This window comes from Artemia sp. Qi Xiang Cuo, chromosome 5, assembly GCF_049724085.1.
Source record: "Artemia sp. Qi Xiang Cuo chromosome 5, ASM4972408v1, whole genome shotgun sequence".
Taxonomy (NCBI): Eukaryota; Metazoa; Arthropoda; class Branchiopoda; order Anostraca; family Artemiidae; genus Artemia; species Artemia sp. Qi Xiang Cuo.
The window spans coordinates 50,149,180-50,168,327 of record NC_142798.1 but is presented as its reverse complement, the minus strand read 5'-3'; the positions used below and the strand labels follow the sequence as shown (position 1 = coordinate 50,168,327).

The window sequence follows — 19,148 nt, the reverse complement described above, 5'->3', positions numbered from 1 at the left end:
GAGTCTACTAAAAAACCTAGCATGTATTTAAACTAGCATATATATAAGACGGATCATCTGTGGTTAGTATTACCCTTAAATAGATATCAAAAGCAATTATTGGAGGTTGTTCCCAGTCTTCGCGCTAGATTCCCACTTTTCTGCTATTTATTGATTATTTAAAAAGCATAGATTATTTTCCCAGGAATTTAACAGGCATTACCAAGGTTTCAGCTATCTTTAATCAAATTAGTTGAAATCCTAGAACTTTCATGTTACCATAATTCTCTTTACTAGTTTTTAAGTTATATCTAACAAGGTTACCTCACAAAAAAGTTTTTTAACTCAAAACATGGATAACGAAAGGCGAAACTGTTTACCCGTTATTCATACTTCTGGAACATTTTATGAAGTTGGTTTTGACATAGTAAGTTTTCTTTCTCAGCAATCCCATAGAGACCATAGGCCATTTTATTGAAAGACTATTGTACTGTCTTATTACAAAAGGGCTTCATATTTAAGGTACTTGTATGTCAGTAGAGATGGGGGTGACGTTTGTAAGGGTTGCAGTTTCACAGCCAACCTGAAAACTAGTCAAGGGCACAGAACGGTCTTTGTGGACCTTTTCTTGTTTTATTCGGAAATAAGAAAAGGTCCGAGTAAGATAAAGCCGACTTATAATTTTGTGGACACTCAAAGATATGGAACTCCGAAATATGCTTTTGTGGCTCAGCTCAAATATTAAAAATTTGACAAGACTTCTTGTCAAAGCTGTTAAGATTTGAAATGACTTGTTGTCAAATTTGTTAGCTGCTTTTCTGCTTTAATTGTCTATGAAAGTTTAATTTCTCTTAACTGAGAACATAAATTTCGAATTAAATAGATATCTGGAGATTTGGTTTTAATTGACGAAATCGGAGTTCAAACTCGCACATTTGTATATTTTATTTCTTAACACTGCTTCTTAAATAAAGATGCATATGCCAAAAAAAAATGACTTTTAACAATGCGACAATTAATAGAAGAACACCTGAAACTTGTAAAATACTAAAAGTAAAATACTTCCTTCATTTAAACAAATAAGAACCTGTAAAACTCGAATTGTTTTTATTCTAACGGGGTTGAAGTGATATTACTGTAACAGCTTCATACCTTTATGCTGATCTTTTTATCAAATGTTCTGCTTCAATTCATGGCGCAACGTGCCAGAACATCAGGAGGAATGATGTGTCATTTGCCATGTGGATACTTAACTCGGCTTAAACCTTGCGAACTTGAAAGGTTCTGAGTCCCTGGTACTGAGAATAGGAATTTCTTGATTAGCCATGGTAAGCCTTAGTAAGCCACGTTATACAGTTATTTATAAATTTTCGTTCCAACAGGATTATCATTCTAGCACTTCAAAATTAACAACAATATTTCTCCAGGGTAAAACATTCCGACACGTTATTCAAGATTTCCTTACAATATCTGATGCACTGAATAACGAGCTGATTCCAGCCTTTGAAGCTCCTGAAGGAAAACAGATATACAACGAATCTTTGCTCCAACTCGAAGAAAATTTCCCTCAATACGTAAATGAGATTCGCGGAACTGCAGATGGTGCTGATGTTCCTTTCTATAAGGTCTGTATTTAACTAATTTTACTTTAATATCAAAGTATTTGAACCAATATAAATTGTTCACACATGAAGAAACTATTTATATATTATTTATTTACAAGAACCGTGTTCTTAGAAATGAAGAAAAGACGTCTTCCTTTTTCTTTTAAATATTCATTAATTTCCTATCGGTATTCACATTAATTGTAATTGGTTTATATTGTGGCGAATGGTTAAAAGTAAAATACTTTGAAACTAAAACCAATTAGTGCATTTAAACATAAAGTATATTTAAACTATATGTTGGCTTTATAATGGGATTGTTTGTAATATCGAACAAAATGCAATGCTTTTAATGGAAGCCCATTCATTCCTGTCAATTATGCTCATTTTTCTGGATTTTTGAAAGAAAACAAATCCTTCGAAAATTTATGAGAATTTATTTTTAGGACTGTTCACTGTGTGGTGGAGTATTTTTGCATTTCTGTTTAAATCGTAATAAACAAGGAAACAGACACGTACTTCACTCAATTTTTGGCGTTCCTTTTCGTCAAATTGCTGAAAAGTAGCCGACCAGGGTAGCTTACCCTTGAACAGAGAAAAAAGATTATAAAATATGAATCAGAAAAGACAAAAAACACAATCGTCAAAGTTGAGATTCACATTTCAGAATCATGGTTGCAGCTTCAGAGGCAACCTAGCAAACATATTTTTTCGAAGGGTTACACACGCAAGATTCAAAAAAATATTCACGCATCCTTTTTTGCCTTTGTCAAAACTAAGATTGTTCTTCCTAATCTTGTTGTGTAGAATAATCTTAAATGGAAAGGCTCAATAGATCACACAGAGGTTTGAAGCTTTTGTATAAACATAGTTTAGCCCTGGGAGCAGGTTACTACGTCCAAAATAAGCTTTAGACTCCATTTCGTGAATTGTGGTTGGTTGTATGCTTTCTGTGTACCAATTTCTCATGGTACAGATTAGCTCAAAAGTGAAAACAAAGTACCATAATTATTATTTTCTCATTTTACAGAAAAGTGAATTTTTCTGTCCACAAACAACTGATGAACCATGTTTAAGCAAGAAAAGTCGAAAAACGATTTGGGGCTTACAACGATTCTCCTACAACTAGTTGTAGAAATATTCTACAACTTTTTGCAAAATTTTCAAATTCTGAAGATAGATAAATTTGAAAAAAAAATTCTTACGGAAGTAAAGAGCGAAGTAGGAACTTAAAACTAAAAAAAATCTTGCTTCACTGATTACGCAAGATATATCTGCAAAACTAGCTCATATAAAGTGACTCGTGGCATTTTCCAATATCTGTAGAATTCTAAAAACTAATGCTTTACTGAAAACAGAGTTTACTGGAGCCTTTTCGAGTACTATGTTTGTATTCTAAAATTTATCGATATCATAGTTACTGAAAGACTATTAAGAGACTTACAAATTAGTCTTTGTTTTGTGCAGGCTAGTCAAAGAGTTTTCTTCAAAGAAAACATCCTTTTTTTTGGGCCGTTTTGTATTTTCAGTAAAGCGCTAGATTGAATAAACATTATAAGCTACAGGATTGAATGGGTTTATTCAATAGCCAGTTATGCTTGACTATCCCTAAGATATTATGAAAATATCAGAGGATAAGTAGTTTACTGAAATGTTAGCAAGTTAGCAAAAAAACATCTTTTACAATTCATTTTTTCTACAATTTTAAAATCTACATTAATGATTTTGCGTATAAAAACAGCTTTAAAAACTTTAAAAAGAGAACTTGGAAATATACAACCACGCAAAAGACCGCGATTTATTTTTTTAAGCGTTTGCCAGAGCAGAGAAAAACAAAAAGAAAGTGATTCTTTTAAAAATTCATTTTTAGCTGCTGCTTCTTCACCTTGATCAGACATTATTAATGAACTTTAAGAAGGCTGACGCGCCAACGGCATCAACTGGCTGTAGCACTGTTTGTGTCACTACGGGAGAGCAGGTAAACTATACAATTTTCTGGTTTTTTTTTCTTGTTTTAAAACGGCTCAGTAACACAAACACTCGCGGCGCATTGTAGTGACATTAGAATATTATACATCGTGCAGTAGAGAGAGCCATCCTGGCACTTAAGAAATTTCTTATATGCAAGATAACGTTGAAAATAAGAATATTTGGAAAGTGAACACGTTTGTTAAAATCAAGATGGGGAATAGGGGACTACAGAATTGGCGGTTCTGACCTCTCTTACGACCGGGATAAATTTTGATTAGCGCCCCCCCCCCCTTGTCTCTAAAAAATTTTCAGGCTAGATTTTAACAAAATTTGCATTTATTAACAAAATTTTAATTTATTAGAAAAACTTTTCATATCTAAGTTTTACTTTTCTTACTTTAGCCTCTGCAGAATTACTCATTATCTCAACATCCTGCAAAATACGAGCAGGTTTGAATACAAAATATCACAAGAAAACATTAATATTAATTGAATCCGGTCTACTTACTTTTATTTTTAAGGAATGGTGATAAAAATATTGAAAAAATGAAAATTTCAGATTCAATATGCTTATACTTACAGCCAATGCCTCCTTTACTTTATATATAAAAAAAATCCACCACTTACAAGATGATTATAATTGTTAAATTATTTATTCGAAGTTTTGTGCCCCTAAGATTTCTGCACCTGGGCAAGTGTCCCCCCCCCCAAAAAAAAAAAACATTTATGGACTACACTGACATCTCTACCATTCAAGACAATGGCTGGGCTTAGACTCGTCAATGACTTCAGCCCTTAGTCTTGATGGTTGACCCTTTTTCTCATTTTCCTTAGCAATTATTCATAATAATTCAAACAGAGGAGTGGGACCTGTTCCGTTACTTTGGTTATAAATTAGCATTCATTCAGCCAGTTTTCAACGTTTGGCCCTCAAAATATTTTCTTGAGAAAAATAGAGGCATTTCACACAAGTGGTAATAAAAAGGGTCCTGATTCCCCACAATATTTGATATGCCAAAACATTTGATTGCCTTTCCCATTAATGTTTTAAAGGTGGACAGAAGTACATAGATTTCTATATTACTCCTTTGAAACTACGTTTAGACAGTTGACTTTTTTGGTCTTGTAGAAAAAAACCCAGCTTGTATTAAAAATTTATGCAGTAATCTGGAGCCTTTGGATACACCCACCTCTTGAACAAGTTTTGAATTTAACCATTTATGTTCGGCTGTTTGCTAAAAAGTTAATCATATCACAAAGAGAAGCTTCAAAAACTTCAGGAAGTTTTTTTCTAACCTAGCTTACAGAACAAAATAAAATTGCATGTATAGCCGAAGAGAAGAAAGACCTCACAAATGCATACTGGAAAGACCTCACAAATGGAACTGGAATAAACATGACCAAGTACTGCTGGCCGAGCATTATCAAATTTGTAGGCTGAATTCCAAAGACTTTCAGCACAGCTCTTAATGAGTGCTTTTGTCCCTAGCTGCATTCATTCTTTATTACTTTTGTCAAAGATAGAACAGAATAATTATTAATGAACAACAAAATAATTTCAAAAAATGCTTACCGTTTTTCTAAACTGCGATGGGATAGTAGGCTACCTGAATTGCATTGAAAGGACGTAGCATGTCTGTAACAAAACTTCTAGGTTTTCACTGATATAGGTTGTTAACTGTTCAACACAATTTCTCATAACCGTAAATAGACCTATTAAAATGAGGCTGGAAACTTGCCAAAACTGTTAATTCCTTTCTTTGTTTTATCATTTACTGACAGCCTATTGTCTCTACTGAATTCCTGTCAACTTGACAGAATCTCAGTCATGTTTACAACCTAGATTTGTATGGGTAGCTCTTTACTTACCGTTTACTATCTCCAACTGTATGATTAGGTCTGGGACTACTACCAACTGTTTGATTAGGTCTGATCCCAAGGTTAAATAATATTGTTGATTATAGGCTTTCTTGGGACACACTGAAGACGCCCTTCCAGAAGCTTTGAATCACTGCTATATTGTTAATGCTCATATTCGTGAAAATGAACCTCAAGGGAAGTGGAAGGTACGAGAAGAAGAATTCTCAGCTATTTGCTATGCTGGACATCTTCCAGGATTTTGTATGGGATACAATCATCATGGACTACTTTACTCGATAAATATTCTAACACCTGCAAAAGTTCTTACAAAAAAGACACGTAAGTGCTTAATTTTTTATTTATAAAAAATGAGTAAAAAGAGAACAAATTTCCTTTCGCCATTTTATATGCTTTTAATCTTTAGCGTTTTAATAGATATTTGAAAAGGCAGATAAACCAAAAACAATTATTTAATATTTCGTAAAGGATTAAACATGCACCCAAAACAAATTATAATTTTTTTTTTCAATAGTATTTTTCCATAAATCTGAAAATGTACGGGTACCTAAAGTAATTTGCTTGAAATTAAGAAAGGGCATGAGGGAATTTGTGGCCTATATCTTTTCAAATTGTAGACAAATAAGAAATGAACAATGGTTTTGTTGGTATTTGGTTTATATAACAAGATTTTTTTTTCATTTTTTTGGAAGTTTCGAATTAAAATACTGGCTTTAAAAGTTGAATCTTGTCAATAATGCATTTTTTTAATTTAAGACGTAAATTCTGTTTTCTAAAAATGTTATTTACGTTTCCTAAATATACGCATTTCTTGGCAGTTTGACACTAAATTCGGCATACTTGAACTGTAATCTCTGATAAAAAAAAATAAAAAAAATTCGATTTGTAAAAATTCGAGGTTCGCCTTGGATCGATTTGTATTTCAACAGTTTGCCGAAAAGAAAAAGGGAGTATCAGTTATCCTATAATGCCCCTGAAATTTCAGGAATAAGCACTTACCTAATAATCAATCCATATCTATATTCGAGTCAACAATGAGCAACAAAAACAAACTCTTCGTGAAAAAAATGAGCTCTAATCATATCCACATTAGTAGTGGAGATACCTGCATTTACATACAGAGAATCCGCTATGCTTTGGAGCAGTCCTTTGAAGACGTCAAAAATTGGGCTTGATCACGTACAATTTTGAGCTTTTCAAAAAGTGGTAAGGGAACTTCCACAGTGTCGGTCAGTCGTGGCAACCACCTTATTACCTATCTGGTTGTTTTCTGTCAAACGCCTTTCTTCTCTTTTACAGTGAAGTACGGTTTTTACAACTTATTAAAGATTACCTCAATTCGCACTTTGGAGCGAACTAACATCTATGCATATGTGACAACTTCTCGAGATTCGGCAACCTTTCCGAGATTCCGAGACAACTTCAAAAATTCTTCTTTGTGTTTTAACCACTTTTGTAGTAATTTTATTATGTTGCTGCTATAGTAACAAGTAACTAGATAAGTTATAAGGGGATATAGCATAGCACACTTACGACAACGGTCATAAAATTCCTAATTAAAGAAGCATACTAGAAAACAAAAGTAAATCGTGGGCTTCAAGGTTAAAACAAGATCTATTTTGAGTATACTTATTCCTAATTCCGAGTCTGAACATTCGCTCCTTGCTTGCTGTAAACAATCGAAACACATTATTTCTATCTTTTTCGGGGGAGGGGGGGGGGTCCAACATAGCTAGTTACTTGCTAGAGGAAAAAGTTAACACAGGAAATTTTTTTTTTAGCAATGACAGTCAAGAATTAAATTTTAGATTTTAACTGAGGTTCCAATTTCATCAACAATTTTGTCTATCAAACCGCCTGGGTAAGGGCAAAAGTATAATTTTATATTCCATCAGGAGGGGAAAGAGGGATGTTAACGGGTGACATTTTTTTTTCAGAAATGTATGTCAAATTGTTTACGAGTGTACGAATAGATTGGGATGGAGTAGCGTGCACAGCTATATATTAGCCTTAGGCGGATTGGTGCTACAGTGAGTTGTTGTTAGTAGTAGTAGAAAGATACCTAGATTGTAAGTAGAATTGACCCTATTGACACTGTCCCTCACCCCTGCTGCCATCTAAAATTTAGTCTAACTCTGTCAGTACACCATATATGGGCATAGAGTCATTAGGGAGAACACGTGGTTAATGGGGTCAATGACCTAAATGTCAACAACAACAACATCGACCATGACATTCGCTGAGAGCGTGCACTTACAACAACCACAACATCGACCTTGGAACACCTGTGATGTCGACCTCAATTCACCTATCGTGAATCAATAATTCCCCTTAGAAACAAAAAATTAATTCCCCTTTCTTGACAGATAAATCAAACAATGACATCATCTGTCATACTTTAAAAATTTTCTCATATAAACTATTCTCCAGGAATAGATCCAAGTAATTAATGTCTTTGCCTCGGAAACAACTCTTTTGGTCGAACTCCAAAGGATATTAATAGCCAAAGGCCATGGAAACAATTCTCCAAGAAACATCTTAGCGATGAATTGTTTTAGCGCGGGAATCAGGTTTCTTATTAATTTGAAATGCATTAGCGCAGAGATGCCAAAAACAATAGGAACACGCTGAAATTACGTTTAGGGATTATTTGGGCGAAACTGTTTTAGACAGGTTATGGAACTATTTCGGCGAAACAGTTAGAGACATTTTAAAAGATGATTTTTGAAGAGATTTTAGAAGAGAATTTAATGGTGAAACTCTGTGGTCGTTATAATACACAAGTTTCATTTGAACAGTGTTGTGAGGTCCTCTAACCCAACCCCAAAGGGTTCCAATCCTCCTACCTCAACCCCGAAGGAAGCCCCCGGTCCTCAAAGGCCCACCCAGACCCCCAAAGGCCATCCCCGGGCCCCCCAAAGGCCCAACGAGCTCCCAAAGGACCAACGGGGTCCCAAAGGCCCTCCATCGGCCCCCAAAGGTCCCCCGGGCCCCCAACTGCCCCCCCCCCGGACCCCCAACGGCCCTCCCTGTGCCCCAAAGGCCCTCCCTGTGCCCCAAAGGCCCTCCCCCGGCCCCCAAAGGTCCCCCGGACCAGAGAAGCGCCGCCGGGATGCGCCGTGGGCCAGGAAAGCGCCGCAGGATGTGCCGCAGGGATGCGCCGCGGGTCAGGAAAGCACCGCAGGGGGTGCGCCGCAGGGAGGCACCACAAGAAAGTGCCGCAGGATGCGCCGCAGGGATGCACCGCAAAAAAAAGTAAACTAAAAAGTAAAAATTTCGAAAGGTTCTCCCCCCCACGCCCTCCTCAGACCCCCAAAAGCCCTCCACTGGTCTTCAAAGGTCCCCCGGGCTCCCAAAGGGCCAACCGGCCCCCAAGGCCCCCCCGGGCCCCCAAAGGTCCCACCCCGGTCCCCAAAGGTCCACTGGGCTCCCAAAGGCACCCCCCGGTCCTCAAGGGCCCCCAAGCTCCCAAACGCCCCCCCCCCCTGGGCCCCAAAGGTCCTCCCCCGGTCCCCATACATGCACACAAAAACTTACACACACACAAAAACTTACACACACACACAAAAACTTACACACAAACACACACACGAAAACTTACACACACACACGAAAACTTACACACACACGCCAAAACTTATGCACACACACACACACAAACTTACACACACACAAAAACTTACACATGCACACGAAAACTTACATGCACACAAAAACTTACATGCACACAAAAACTTACACACACACACACACAAAACTTACACAAACACACACACAAAAACACACGATAAAACAAAAACACAAGCAAACAAAAAAACACACACACAAAATTAAAAACACAAACACACACACACACAAACAAAAACACACCAAAAAACAAACTTAAAAAAGAAAACAAAAAAAACTCACACACACACACACACACAAAAACTTACACACACACACACACACACACACAGAACTTACACACACACACACGAAAACTTACACACACACTCAAAAACTTACACACACAAAAACTTACACACACACACACACACACACACACACACACACACTCACACACACACACACACAAAAAACTTACACACACAAAAACTAACACACACACACACACACACACACACACACACTTACACACACACACAAAAAACTTATATCCACACACAAAAGTTAGAAAAAATACAAAATATTCCTTTATTACCTCTGCAAAATGGCTAAAAATTAAGAATTCATACAAATTTTCAACTAGCTAAGGGTGATTGTTTTAAGTATGAGCCATTCTTTTGCGAAAACACACAAAAGTTATAAAAACTGAAAAATTTTCCTTTATTACCTCTGCAATACGGCTAAAATTGAAGGAGTCATACACATCTTCAACTCGCTATGGGTGTGTGTTTTAAATATGAGCCATTCTGTTGCGAAAACACACAAAAGTTAGAAAAAATACAGAATATTCCTTTATTACCTCTGCAATACGGGTAAAAATGAAGAATTCATACACATTTTCAACTAGCTAAGGGTAAGTGTTTTAAATATGAGCCATTCTGTTGCGAAAACTTACACAAGTTAGAAAAAATACAAAATATTCCTTTATTACCTGTGCAATACGGGTAAAAATGAAGAATTCATACACATTTTCAAGTAGCTAAGGGTAAGTGTTTTAAATATGAGCCATTCTGTTGCGAAAACACACAAAAGTTAGAAAAAATACAAAATATTCCTTTATTACCTCTGCAATACTGCTAAAATTGTAGAAGTAATACATATTTTGTTATTTCTTAGTGTTAGTGTTTTAAATATGAGCCATTCTGTTGCGAAAACACACAAAAGTTATAAAAAATACAAAATTTTCCTTTATTACCGCTGCAAAACGGCCAAAAATGAAGAATTCATACACATTTTCAACTCGCTAAAGGGGTGAATTTTTTTAATAAGAGACAATATATTTCGTAAACACACAAAAGTTTGAAAAAATGAAATATGTTAATTATAAACAAATGAATTACGGCTAAAAATTTCGACTAACAAAAAAATATAATATAGCTAAAGGGTAAAATTATTAAAAATTAGCCCTTCGGTTGCGAAAACACACAAAAGTTAGAAAAAATATATATATATATATATATATATATATATATATATATATATATATATATATATATATATATATATATATATATATATATATATATATATATATATATATATATATATATATATATATATATATATATATATATATATATATATATATATATATGTGTGTTTTAAATATGAGCCATTCTGTTGCGAAAACACACAAAAGTTAGAAAAAATACAAAGTGTTCCTTTTTTACCTATGCGATACGTCGAAAAATGAAGTATTCATACACATTTTCAACTAGCTAAAGGGTAAATGTTTTAAATATGAGCCATTAGAATTCAAAAACACAAAAACGTAATAAAAAATAAACTATGTTAAAATTGAAAATATTAAATAAGTATAAAAAAGTAGTATTAATAAACATTTTCAACTAGCTAATGGTAAATGTTTTAAATATGAGCCATTCTATTGTGAAAACACACAAAAGTTAGAAAAAATGCAAAAATTTCTTTATTACCTCTGCAAAACGGCTAAAAATGAAGAATTCATACACATTTTCCACTAGCTAAGGGTAAGTGTTTTAAATATGGGCCACTTTGTTGTCGAAAAAGCACAAAAGTTAGAAAAAATACAAAACATTCCCTTATTGCCTCTGCAAAACGGCTAAAAATGAAGAATTCATACACATTTTCTACTAGCTAAGGGTAAATGTTTTAAATATGAGCCATTCTATTGCGAAAACACACTAAAGTTTGAAAAAATGAAAAATTTTACTTTATTACCTCTGCAATACTGCTAAAAATGAAGAATTCATACACATTTTCAACTAGCTAAAGGGTAAATGTTTTAAATATGAGCCATTCTATTGCGAAAACACACAAAAGTTAGAAAAAATACAAAATAGTCCTTTATTACCTCTGCAAACCGGCTAAAAATGAAGAATTCATACTCAATTTCAACTAGCTTAGTGTATGTGTTTTATATATGAGCCATTCTGTTGCGAAAACACACACAATTAAGAAAAAATACAAAATATCCCTGTATTACCTCTGCAAAACGGCTAAAACTGAATAATCCATACACAGTGTCAACTAGCTAAGGATGAGGGAATTAACTCATAGCCCGGCTTTTGAGACCATCATAACACGTGAGCCACTATACAAACTCGTGCTTTATTACCTATGAAAAGTGGCTAATATTGAAGAATTCATACAAATGATCAGCTAGCTATGGGTGAATGTTTTTAATATGAGCCATTATATTACGAAAACACACAAAAGTTAAAAGAAATACAAAATATTCCGTTATTACCTCTGCAATACGGCTAAAAATGAAGAATTCATACACATTTTCAACTAGCTAAGGGTAAGTGTTTTAAATATGAGCCATTCTGTTGCGAAAACACACAAAAGCTAGAAAAAATACAAATATTCCTTTATTACCACAGCAAAAAGGCAAAAAATTAAGAATTCAAACACATTTTCAACTAGCAAAGGGTAAGTGTTTTAAATATGGACCATTCTGTTGTGAAAACACACAAAAGTTAGAAAAATACAAAATATTCCTTTATTACCTCTGCAAAACGGGTAAAAATGAAGAATTCATACACATTTTCAACTAGCTAAGGGTGAGTTTTTCAAATATGGGCCATTCTTTTGCGAAAACACAAAATTTAGAAAAAATGCAAAATGTTCCTTTATGACCTCTGCAATACGGCTAAAAATGAAAAATTCATACGCATTTTCAACTAACTAAGGGTAAGTGTTTTAAATATGAGCCATTCTGTTGCGAAAACACACAAAAGTTAGAAAAAATACAAAATAATCCTTTATTACCTCTGCAATTCGACTAAAAATGAAGAATTAATACACATTTTCAACTAGCTACGGGTAAGTGTTTTAAATATGAGCCATTCTATTGCGAAAACACACAAAAGTTAGAAAAAATGCAAAATGTTCCTTTTTTACCTCTGCAATACGGCTAAAAATGAAGGATTCATACACATTTTCAACTAGCTATGGGTAAATGTTTTAAATATGAGCCATTCTATTGTGTAAACACACATAAATTATAAAAAATGAAAATTGTTCCTCTTTGACCTATTTATAATGTGTAAAAATTTAGAATGCCTAAACAACTAATTCTTTCTAAAGGGTATAATTTTATTTTATTAGAAATAATATTTAGAAAACACACAAAAGAAATACATTTAAATATATGTTCCTTGTTGACATCTGATAAACTTCTTAATTTGAAGTATGCATAAACATTTCAAATAGCTAATGGTGTGTTTTTTAAATATGAACCATTCTGTTGCGAAAACACACAAAATTTAGAAAAAATACAAAATAATCATTTATTACCTCTGCAAAACGGATAAAAATGAAGAATTCATACACATTTTCAACTAGCTAAGGGTAAGTGTTTTAAATATGAGCCATTCTATTGCGAAAACACACAAAAGTTAGAAAAAATACAAAATATTCCTTTATTACCTCTGCAATACGGCTAAAAATGAAGAATTCATACACATTTTCAACTAGCTAAGGGTGAGCGTTTGAAATATAATACATTCTGTTTATAAAAAAAACAAAAGTTATAAAAAATTAAAACCATAAAAAAATAAAATATTAACTTATGCTAATTATGAATATAATAAATAATATAATAAACTCTCATTTATAGATTATTCATTATGAGAAAATCTGTTGCGAGAACACACAAAAATTAGAAAAAATGCAAAATATTCATTTATTACCTCTGCAATACGGCTAAAAATGAAGAATTCATACACATTTTCAACTAGCTAAAGGGTAAATGTTTTAAATATGAGCCATTCTATTGCGAAAACACACAAAAGTTAGAAAAAATGCAAAATGTTCCTTTATTACCTCTGCAATACGGCTGAAAATTAAGAATTCATACACATTTTCAAATAGCTATGTGTAATTGTTTTAAATATGAGACATTCTGTTGTGAAAACACACAAAAGTTAGAAAAAATACAAAATATTCCTTTATTACCTCTGCAAAACGGCTAAAAATGAGGAATTCATACACATTTTCAACTAGCTACGGGTAAGTGTTTTAAATATGAGCCATTCTGTTGCGAAAACACACAAAACTTAGAAAAATAGAAAATATTCCTTTATTACCTCTGCAAAACGGCTCAAAATGAAGAGTTCAAACACATTTTCAACTAGCTAAGGGTAAGTGTTTTAAATATGAGCCATTCTGTTGTGAAAACACACAAAAGTTAGAAAAAATACAAAATATTCCTTTATTACCTCTGCAAAACGGCTAAAAATGAAGAATTCATACACATTTTCAACTAGCTAAGGCTAAGTGTTTTAAATATGAGCAATTCTGTTGCGAAAACAAACAAAAATTAGAAAAAATACAAAATAATCATTTATTACCTCTGCAAAACGGCTAAAAATGAAGAATTCATACACATTTTCAACTAGCTAAGGGTAAGTGTTTTAAATATGAGCCATTCTGTTGCGAAAACACACTGAAAAGACATATTATTGAACTCACATCAAACATTGCCTGGCTTGCATTTGAAGAACCTTCCATTATTTTCTATCTTGTCCTCTATTTCAGCATATACTGACTTTTAAAGCTTTTCAAAGCTCTTAAATATACTAACCTAACGGTTATTTATTTACAAAATCGTGCAAACTGTTGATTTAGAACAATAATTACCTTTCTATACATCAATTAACAGTCACTATTATTGCCACTTTTCACTCGCGGAGAATGGTTTCAAAACAATACTTCTTACATTGCAAAGACTAAAAATGTCAATCGAGACATCTTTAATGCAGATTATTTAATTTTTTCGTTTGATTTTGTTTTGAACATCGGAGATCATTAATGGGAAGTGAGAATTTCTGTAAAACTATCGCTATTGAAATCCCTTGAATTAGGTTAGAGACAGACAAAAAGTTAGGTGTATGGTTGTACGAGAAAGAAAAGTTCTTAGGTGTGGAGCTCCCCCACCTCCTCAACCATCGATATGTAAATAAATTTAATTAGGATATAGACCTATAAATACGTTGGTGAATGGTTAGGTTAGAGTCTGTTAGGTTAGGTTAATTTAGTGACGCATAGATTCGAACCAGTATCAACACATCAACAACCGACTCACTCCTCTCTCTTGCCATACCGTGAAGTAGGTGAGAGACAAACAAAAAGTTAGGTGTACGGTTAGGTTAGATTATGTTAGGTTAGGTTAATTAACGGCAGCCTCTTTTGTTAAGGTTTTTTATTTTTTTGGGGGGGGCTCCCGCCCCCCTCAACAAAAAGTTAGGTGTATGGTTAGGTTAGGTTAGATTATGTTAGGTTTAACTTAAATCACTTAACCTGATGTAAGTTAACCTAGAAATGTTAAGTAACTTAACCTAATCTAACCTAACCTGACCTTGGTGGTGAGGGTCCCACCCGTATCAGGCTTTCGGCCCCGAGGCCCCAGAGTTGGGGGGGGGGGGGGTCACCTTGAAATGTTAGGTAACCTAACCTGGGTGGTGGGGGTCCCACCCGGGGGCGGCTTGACGGCCCCGGGGCCCCCGGGGGGGGGGGGGGCCGTACGTAGGCTAAGCTAGTCTAACCTAAATTAACCTAACCTAACATAATCTAACCTAACCTAACCATACACCTAACTTTTTGTTGAGAGGGGCGGGAGCCCCCCCCTGCCAAATAAAAAACCTTAACAAAAGAGGCTGCCGTTAATTAACCTAACCTAACATAATCTAACCTAACCAAACCATACACCTAACTTTTTGTCTTTCTCTACCCTAATTCCCGGGAGTTCACGAGCGATGGTTGAGGCGGTGGGGGAGGGGGGGGCTACGGAGGCTAAGCAAGTCGACCCTAACTTAACTTAACCCACAATAATCTAACCTAACCTAACCATAAACATCACTGTTTGTATGTCTCTAACCTAATTAAAGGGATTTCAAGAGCGATGGTTGAGGCGGTGGGGGAGCTCCACACCTAAGAATTTTTCTTTCTCGTACAACCATACACCTAACTTTTTGTCTGTCTCTAACCTAATTCAAGGGATTTCAATAGCGATAGTTTTACAGAAATTCTCACTTCCCATTGATGCTCTCCTATGTTCAAAACAAAATCGAACGTAACAATTAATTAATCTGCATTGAAGATGTCTCGTTTGACACAATTAGTCTATGTGATGTAAGAAGTATTGTTTTGAAACCATTCTCCGCGAGTGAAAAGTGGCAAATCTAGTGAGTGTTAATTGATATATAGAAAGGTAATTATTGTTCTAAATCAACAGTTTGCACAATTTCGTAAATAAATAACCGTTAGGTTAGTATATTTAAGAGCGTTGAAAAGCTTTAAAAGTCAGTAAATGCTGAAATATAGGACAAGATAGAAAATAATGGAAGGTTCTTCAAATGCAAGCCCGGCAATGTTTGATGTGAGTTCAATAATATGTCTTTTCAGTGTGTTTTCGCAACAGAATGGCTCATATTTAAAACACTTACCCTTATCTATTTGAAAATTTTTTTTAATTATTCATTTTTAGCCTTATTGCAGAAGTAATTTCGTAACATTTTGTATTTTTTATAACTTCTGTGTGTTTTCGCAATAGAATGGCTCAAATTTAAAACACTTAACCTAAGCTAGTTGAAAATGTTTATGAATTCTTCATTTTTAGACGTTTTGCAGAGGTAATAACGGAACAGTTTGCATTTTTTATACCTTGTGTGTTTTGTCCAAACAGACTGGCTCATATTTAAAACACTCACCCTTAGCTAGTTGAAAATGTGTATGAATTCTTCATTTTTAGCCGTTTTGCAGAGGTAATAAAGGAATATTTTGTATTTTTTCTAACTTTTGTGTGTTTTCGCAACAGAATGGCTCATATTTAAAACACTTACCCTTAGCTAGTTGAAAATGTGTATGAATTCTTCATTTTTAGCCGTTTTGCAGAGGTAAAAAAGGTACATTTTGCATTTTTTCTAACTTCTGGGTGTTTTCGCTATAGAATGGCTCATATTTAAAACATTTACCCGTAGCTAGTTGAAAATGTGTATGAATCCTTCATTTTTACCCGTATTGCAAAGATTATAAAGGATCATTTTGCTTTTTTTCAAGCTTTTGGGTGTTTTCGCAATAGAATGGCTCATATTTGAAACAATTACCCTTAGCTAGTTGAAAATGTGTATGAATTCTTCATTTTTAGCTGTTTTGCAGAGGTAATAAAGGAATATTTTGTATTTTTTCTAACTTTTGTGTGTTTTCGCAACAGAATGGCTCATATTTAAAACACTTACCCTTAGCTAGTTGAAAATGTGTATGAATTCTTCATTTTTAGCCGTTTTGCAGAGGTAATAAAGGAATATTTTGCATTTTTTCTAACTTTTGTGTGTTTTCGCAACAGAATGGTTCATATTTAAAACACTTACCCTTAGCTAGTTGAAAATGTGTATGAATTCTTCATTTTTAGCCGTATTGCAGAGGTAATAAATGAATATTTTGTATTTTTTCTAACTTTTGTGTGTTTTCGCAACAGAATGGCTCATATTTAAAACACTTACCCTTAGCTAGTTGAAAATGTGTATGAATTCTTCATTTTTAGCCGTTTTGCAGAGGTAATAAAGGAATATTTTGTATTTTTTCTAACTTTTGTGTGTTTTCGCAACAGAATGGCTCATATTTAAAACACTTACCCTTAGCTAGTTGAAAATGTGTATGAATTCTTCATTTTTAGCCGTTTTGCAGAGGTAATAAAGGAATATTTTGTATTTTTTCTAACTTTAGTGTGTTTTCGCAACAGAATGTCTAATATATAAATTTCGTAAAAATATCTAGTTGACAATGAGTATGAGTTCTTAATTTTTAGACGATTTGCAGATGTAATAAAGGAAAATTTTGTATTTTTTCTAATTTTTGTGTGTTTTCGCAACAGAATGGCTCATATTTAAAACACTAACCCTTAGCTAGTTGAAAATGTGTATGAATTCTTCATTTTTACCAGTATTTCAGAGATAATAAAGGAATAGTATTCATTTTTTCTAACTTTTGTGTGTTTACGCCATAGAATGGCTCATATTTAAAATATTCAACCTTTAGCTAGTTTAAATTTTTTTTTAATTATAAATTTTTACCCGAATTGCATAGGTTAAAAATTAACATTTTTCATTTTTTCATACTTTTGTTTGTTTACGCAATATAATGGCTAATATTTAAAAAACTTACAATTATCTAGTTGAAAATCTGTATTAATTCTTCATTTTTTGCCGTATTGCAGAGGTAATAAAGGACTATTTTCTATTTTTTCTAACTTTAGTGTGTTTTCGCAACAGAATGGCTCATATTTAAAACACTGACCGTTAGCAATTATAAATTGTGTATGAATAATACATATATATAAGATATTAATATTTACTCAATGACACTAGTGAATGTTTTCTAACTTTTGTGTGTTTTCGCAACAGAATGGCTCACATTTAAAACACTTACCCTTAGCTAGTTGAAAATGTGTATGAATTCTTCATTTTTAGCCGTTTTGCAGAGGTAATAAAGGAATATTTTGTATTTTTTCTAACTTTTGTGTGTTTTCGCAACAGAATGGCTCATATTTAAAACATATACCCTTAGCTAGTTGAAAATGTGTATGAATTCTTCATTTTTAGCCGTATTGCAGAGGTAATAAAGGAATATTTTGTATTTTTTCTAACTTTTGTGTGTTTTCGCAACAGAATGGCTCATATTTAAAACACTTACCCTTAGCTAGTTGAAAATGTGTATGAATTCTTCATTTTTAGCCGTTTTGCAGAGGTAATAAAGGAATATTTTGTATTTTTTCTAACTTTTGTGTGTTTTCGCAACAGAATGGCTCATATTTAAAACACTTACCCTTAGCTAGTTGAAAATGTGTATGAATTCTTCATTTTTAGCCGTTTTGCAGAGGTAATAAAGGAATATATTGTATTTTTTCTAACTTATGTGTGTTTTTGCAACAGAATGGCTCATATTTAAAACACTTACCCTTAGCTAGTTGAAAATGTGTATGAATTCTTCATTTTTAGCCGTTTTGCAGAGGTAATAAAAGACTATTTTGTATTTTTTATAAGTTTTGTGTGTTTTCTCAACAGAATGAGTCATATTTAAAAAAATTACGCTTATATAGTTGAAAAGATGTATGAATTCTTCATTTTTAGCCGTATTGCAGAGGTAATAAAGGAAAATTTTGCATATTTTCTAACCTTTGTTTGTTTTAGCAACAGAATGGCTCAGATTACCTAAAATAAAAAAAATATATAATTCTTTGATACTTTAGACGAATATTAGAGCAAAAATTAATATTTTATATATTTATTGTTGTTATATTGTCTAACTGTTTTGTTTTTTCTCAATAGAATTGCTCATATTTAAAACATTTTCCCTTTAGCTTGTTGTAAATGTGTATGTATTATTCTTTTTTTTCCTTATTTCATATTAATAAAAGAAACATATTGAATTTTTTCTAACTATAGTTTTTTTTCGAAATAGAATGGCTAATATTTAAAACATTTACCCTTAGCTAGTTGAAAATGTGTATGAATTCTTCATTTTTACCCGTTTTGCAGAGGTAATAAAGGAATATTTTGTATTTTT

At 33.4% G+C, this 19,148-nt stretch overlaps 1 protein-coding gene across 1 annotated transcript in view; it reads left to right on the top strand.

Moving 5' to 3' along the window:
* The first annotated feature begins 297 nt into the window (after nt 1–297).
* Nucleotides 298–19,148, top strand: part of t (C45 family peptidase tan) — a 65,341-nt gene continuing 46,490 nt past the window's right edge. Inside the window, exons 1-5 of the mRNA XM_089089157.1 lie at nt 298–406; nt 1,407–1,604; nt 3,454–3,561; nt 5,519–5,753; nt 6,529–6,611. Of these exons, the coding sequence (XP_088945283.1) occupies nt 332–406; nt 1,407–1,604; nt 3,454–3,561; nt 5,519–5,753; nt 6,529–6,611 (699 nt within the window). The 5' untranslated portion in view covers nt 298–331. The remainder of the gene's footprint in view (nt 407–1,406; nt 1,605–3,453; nt 3,562–5,518; nt 5,754–6,528; nt 6,612–19,148) is intronic.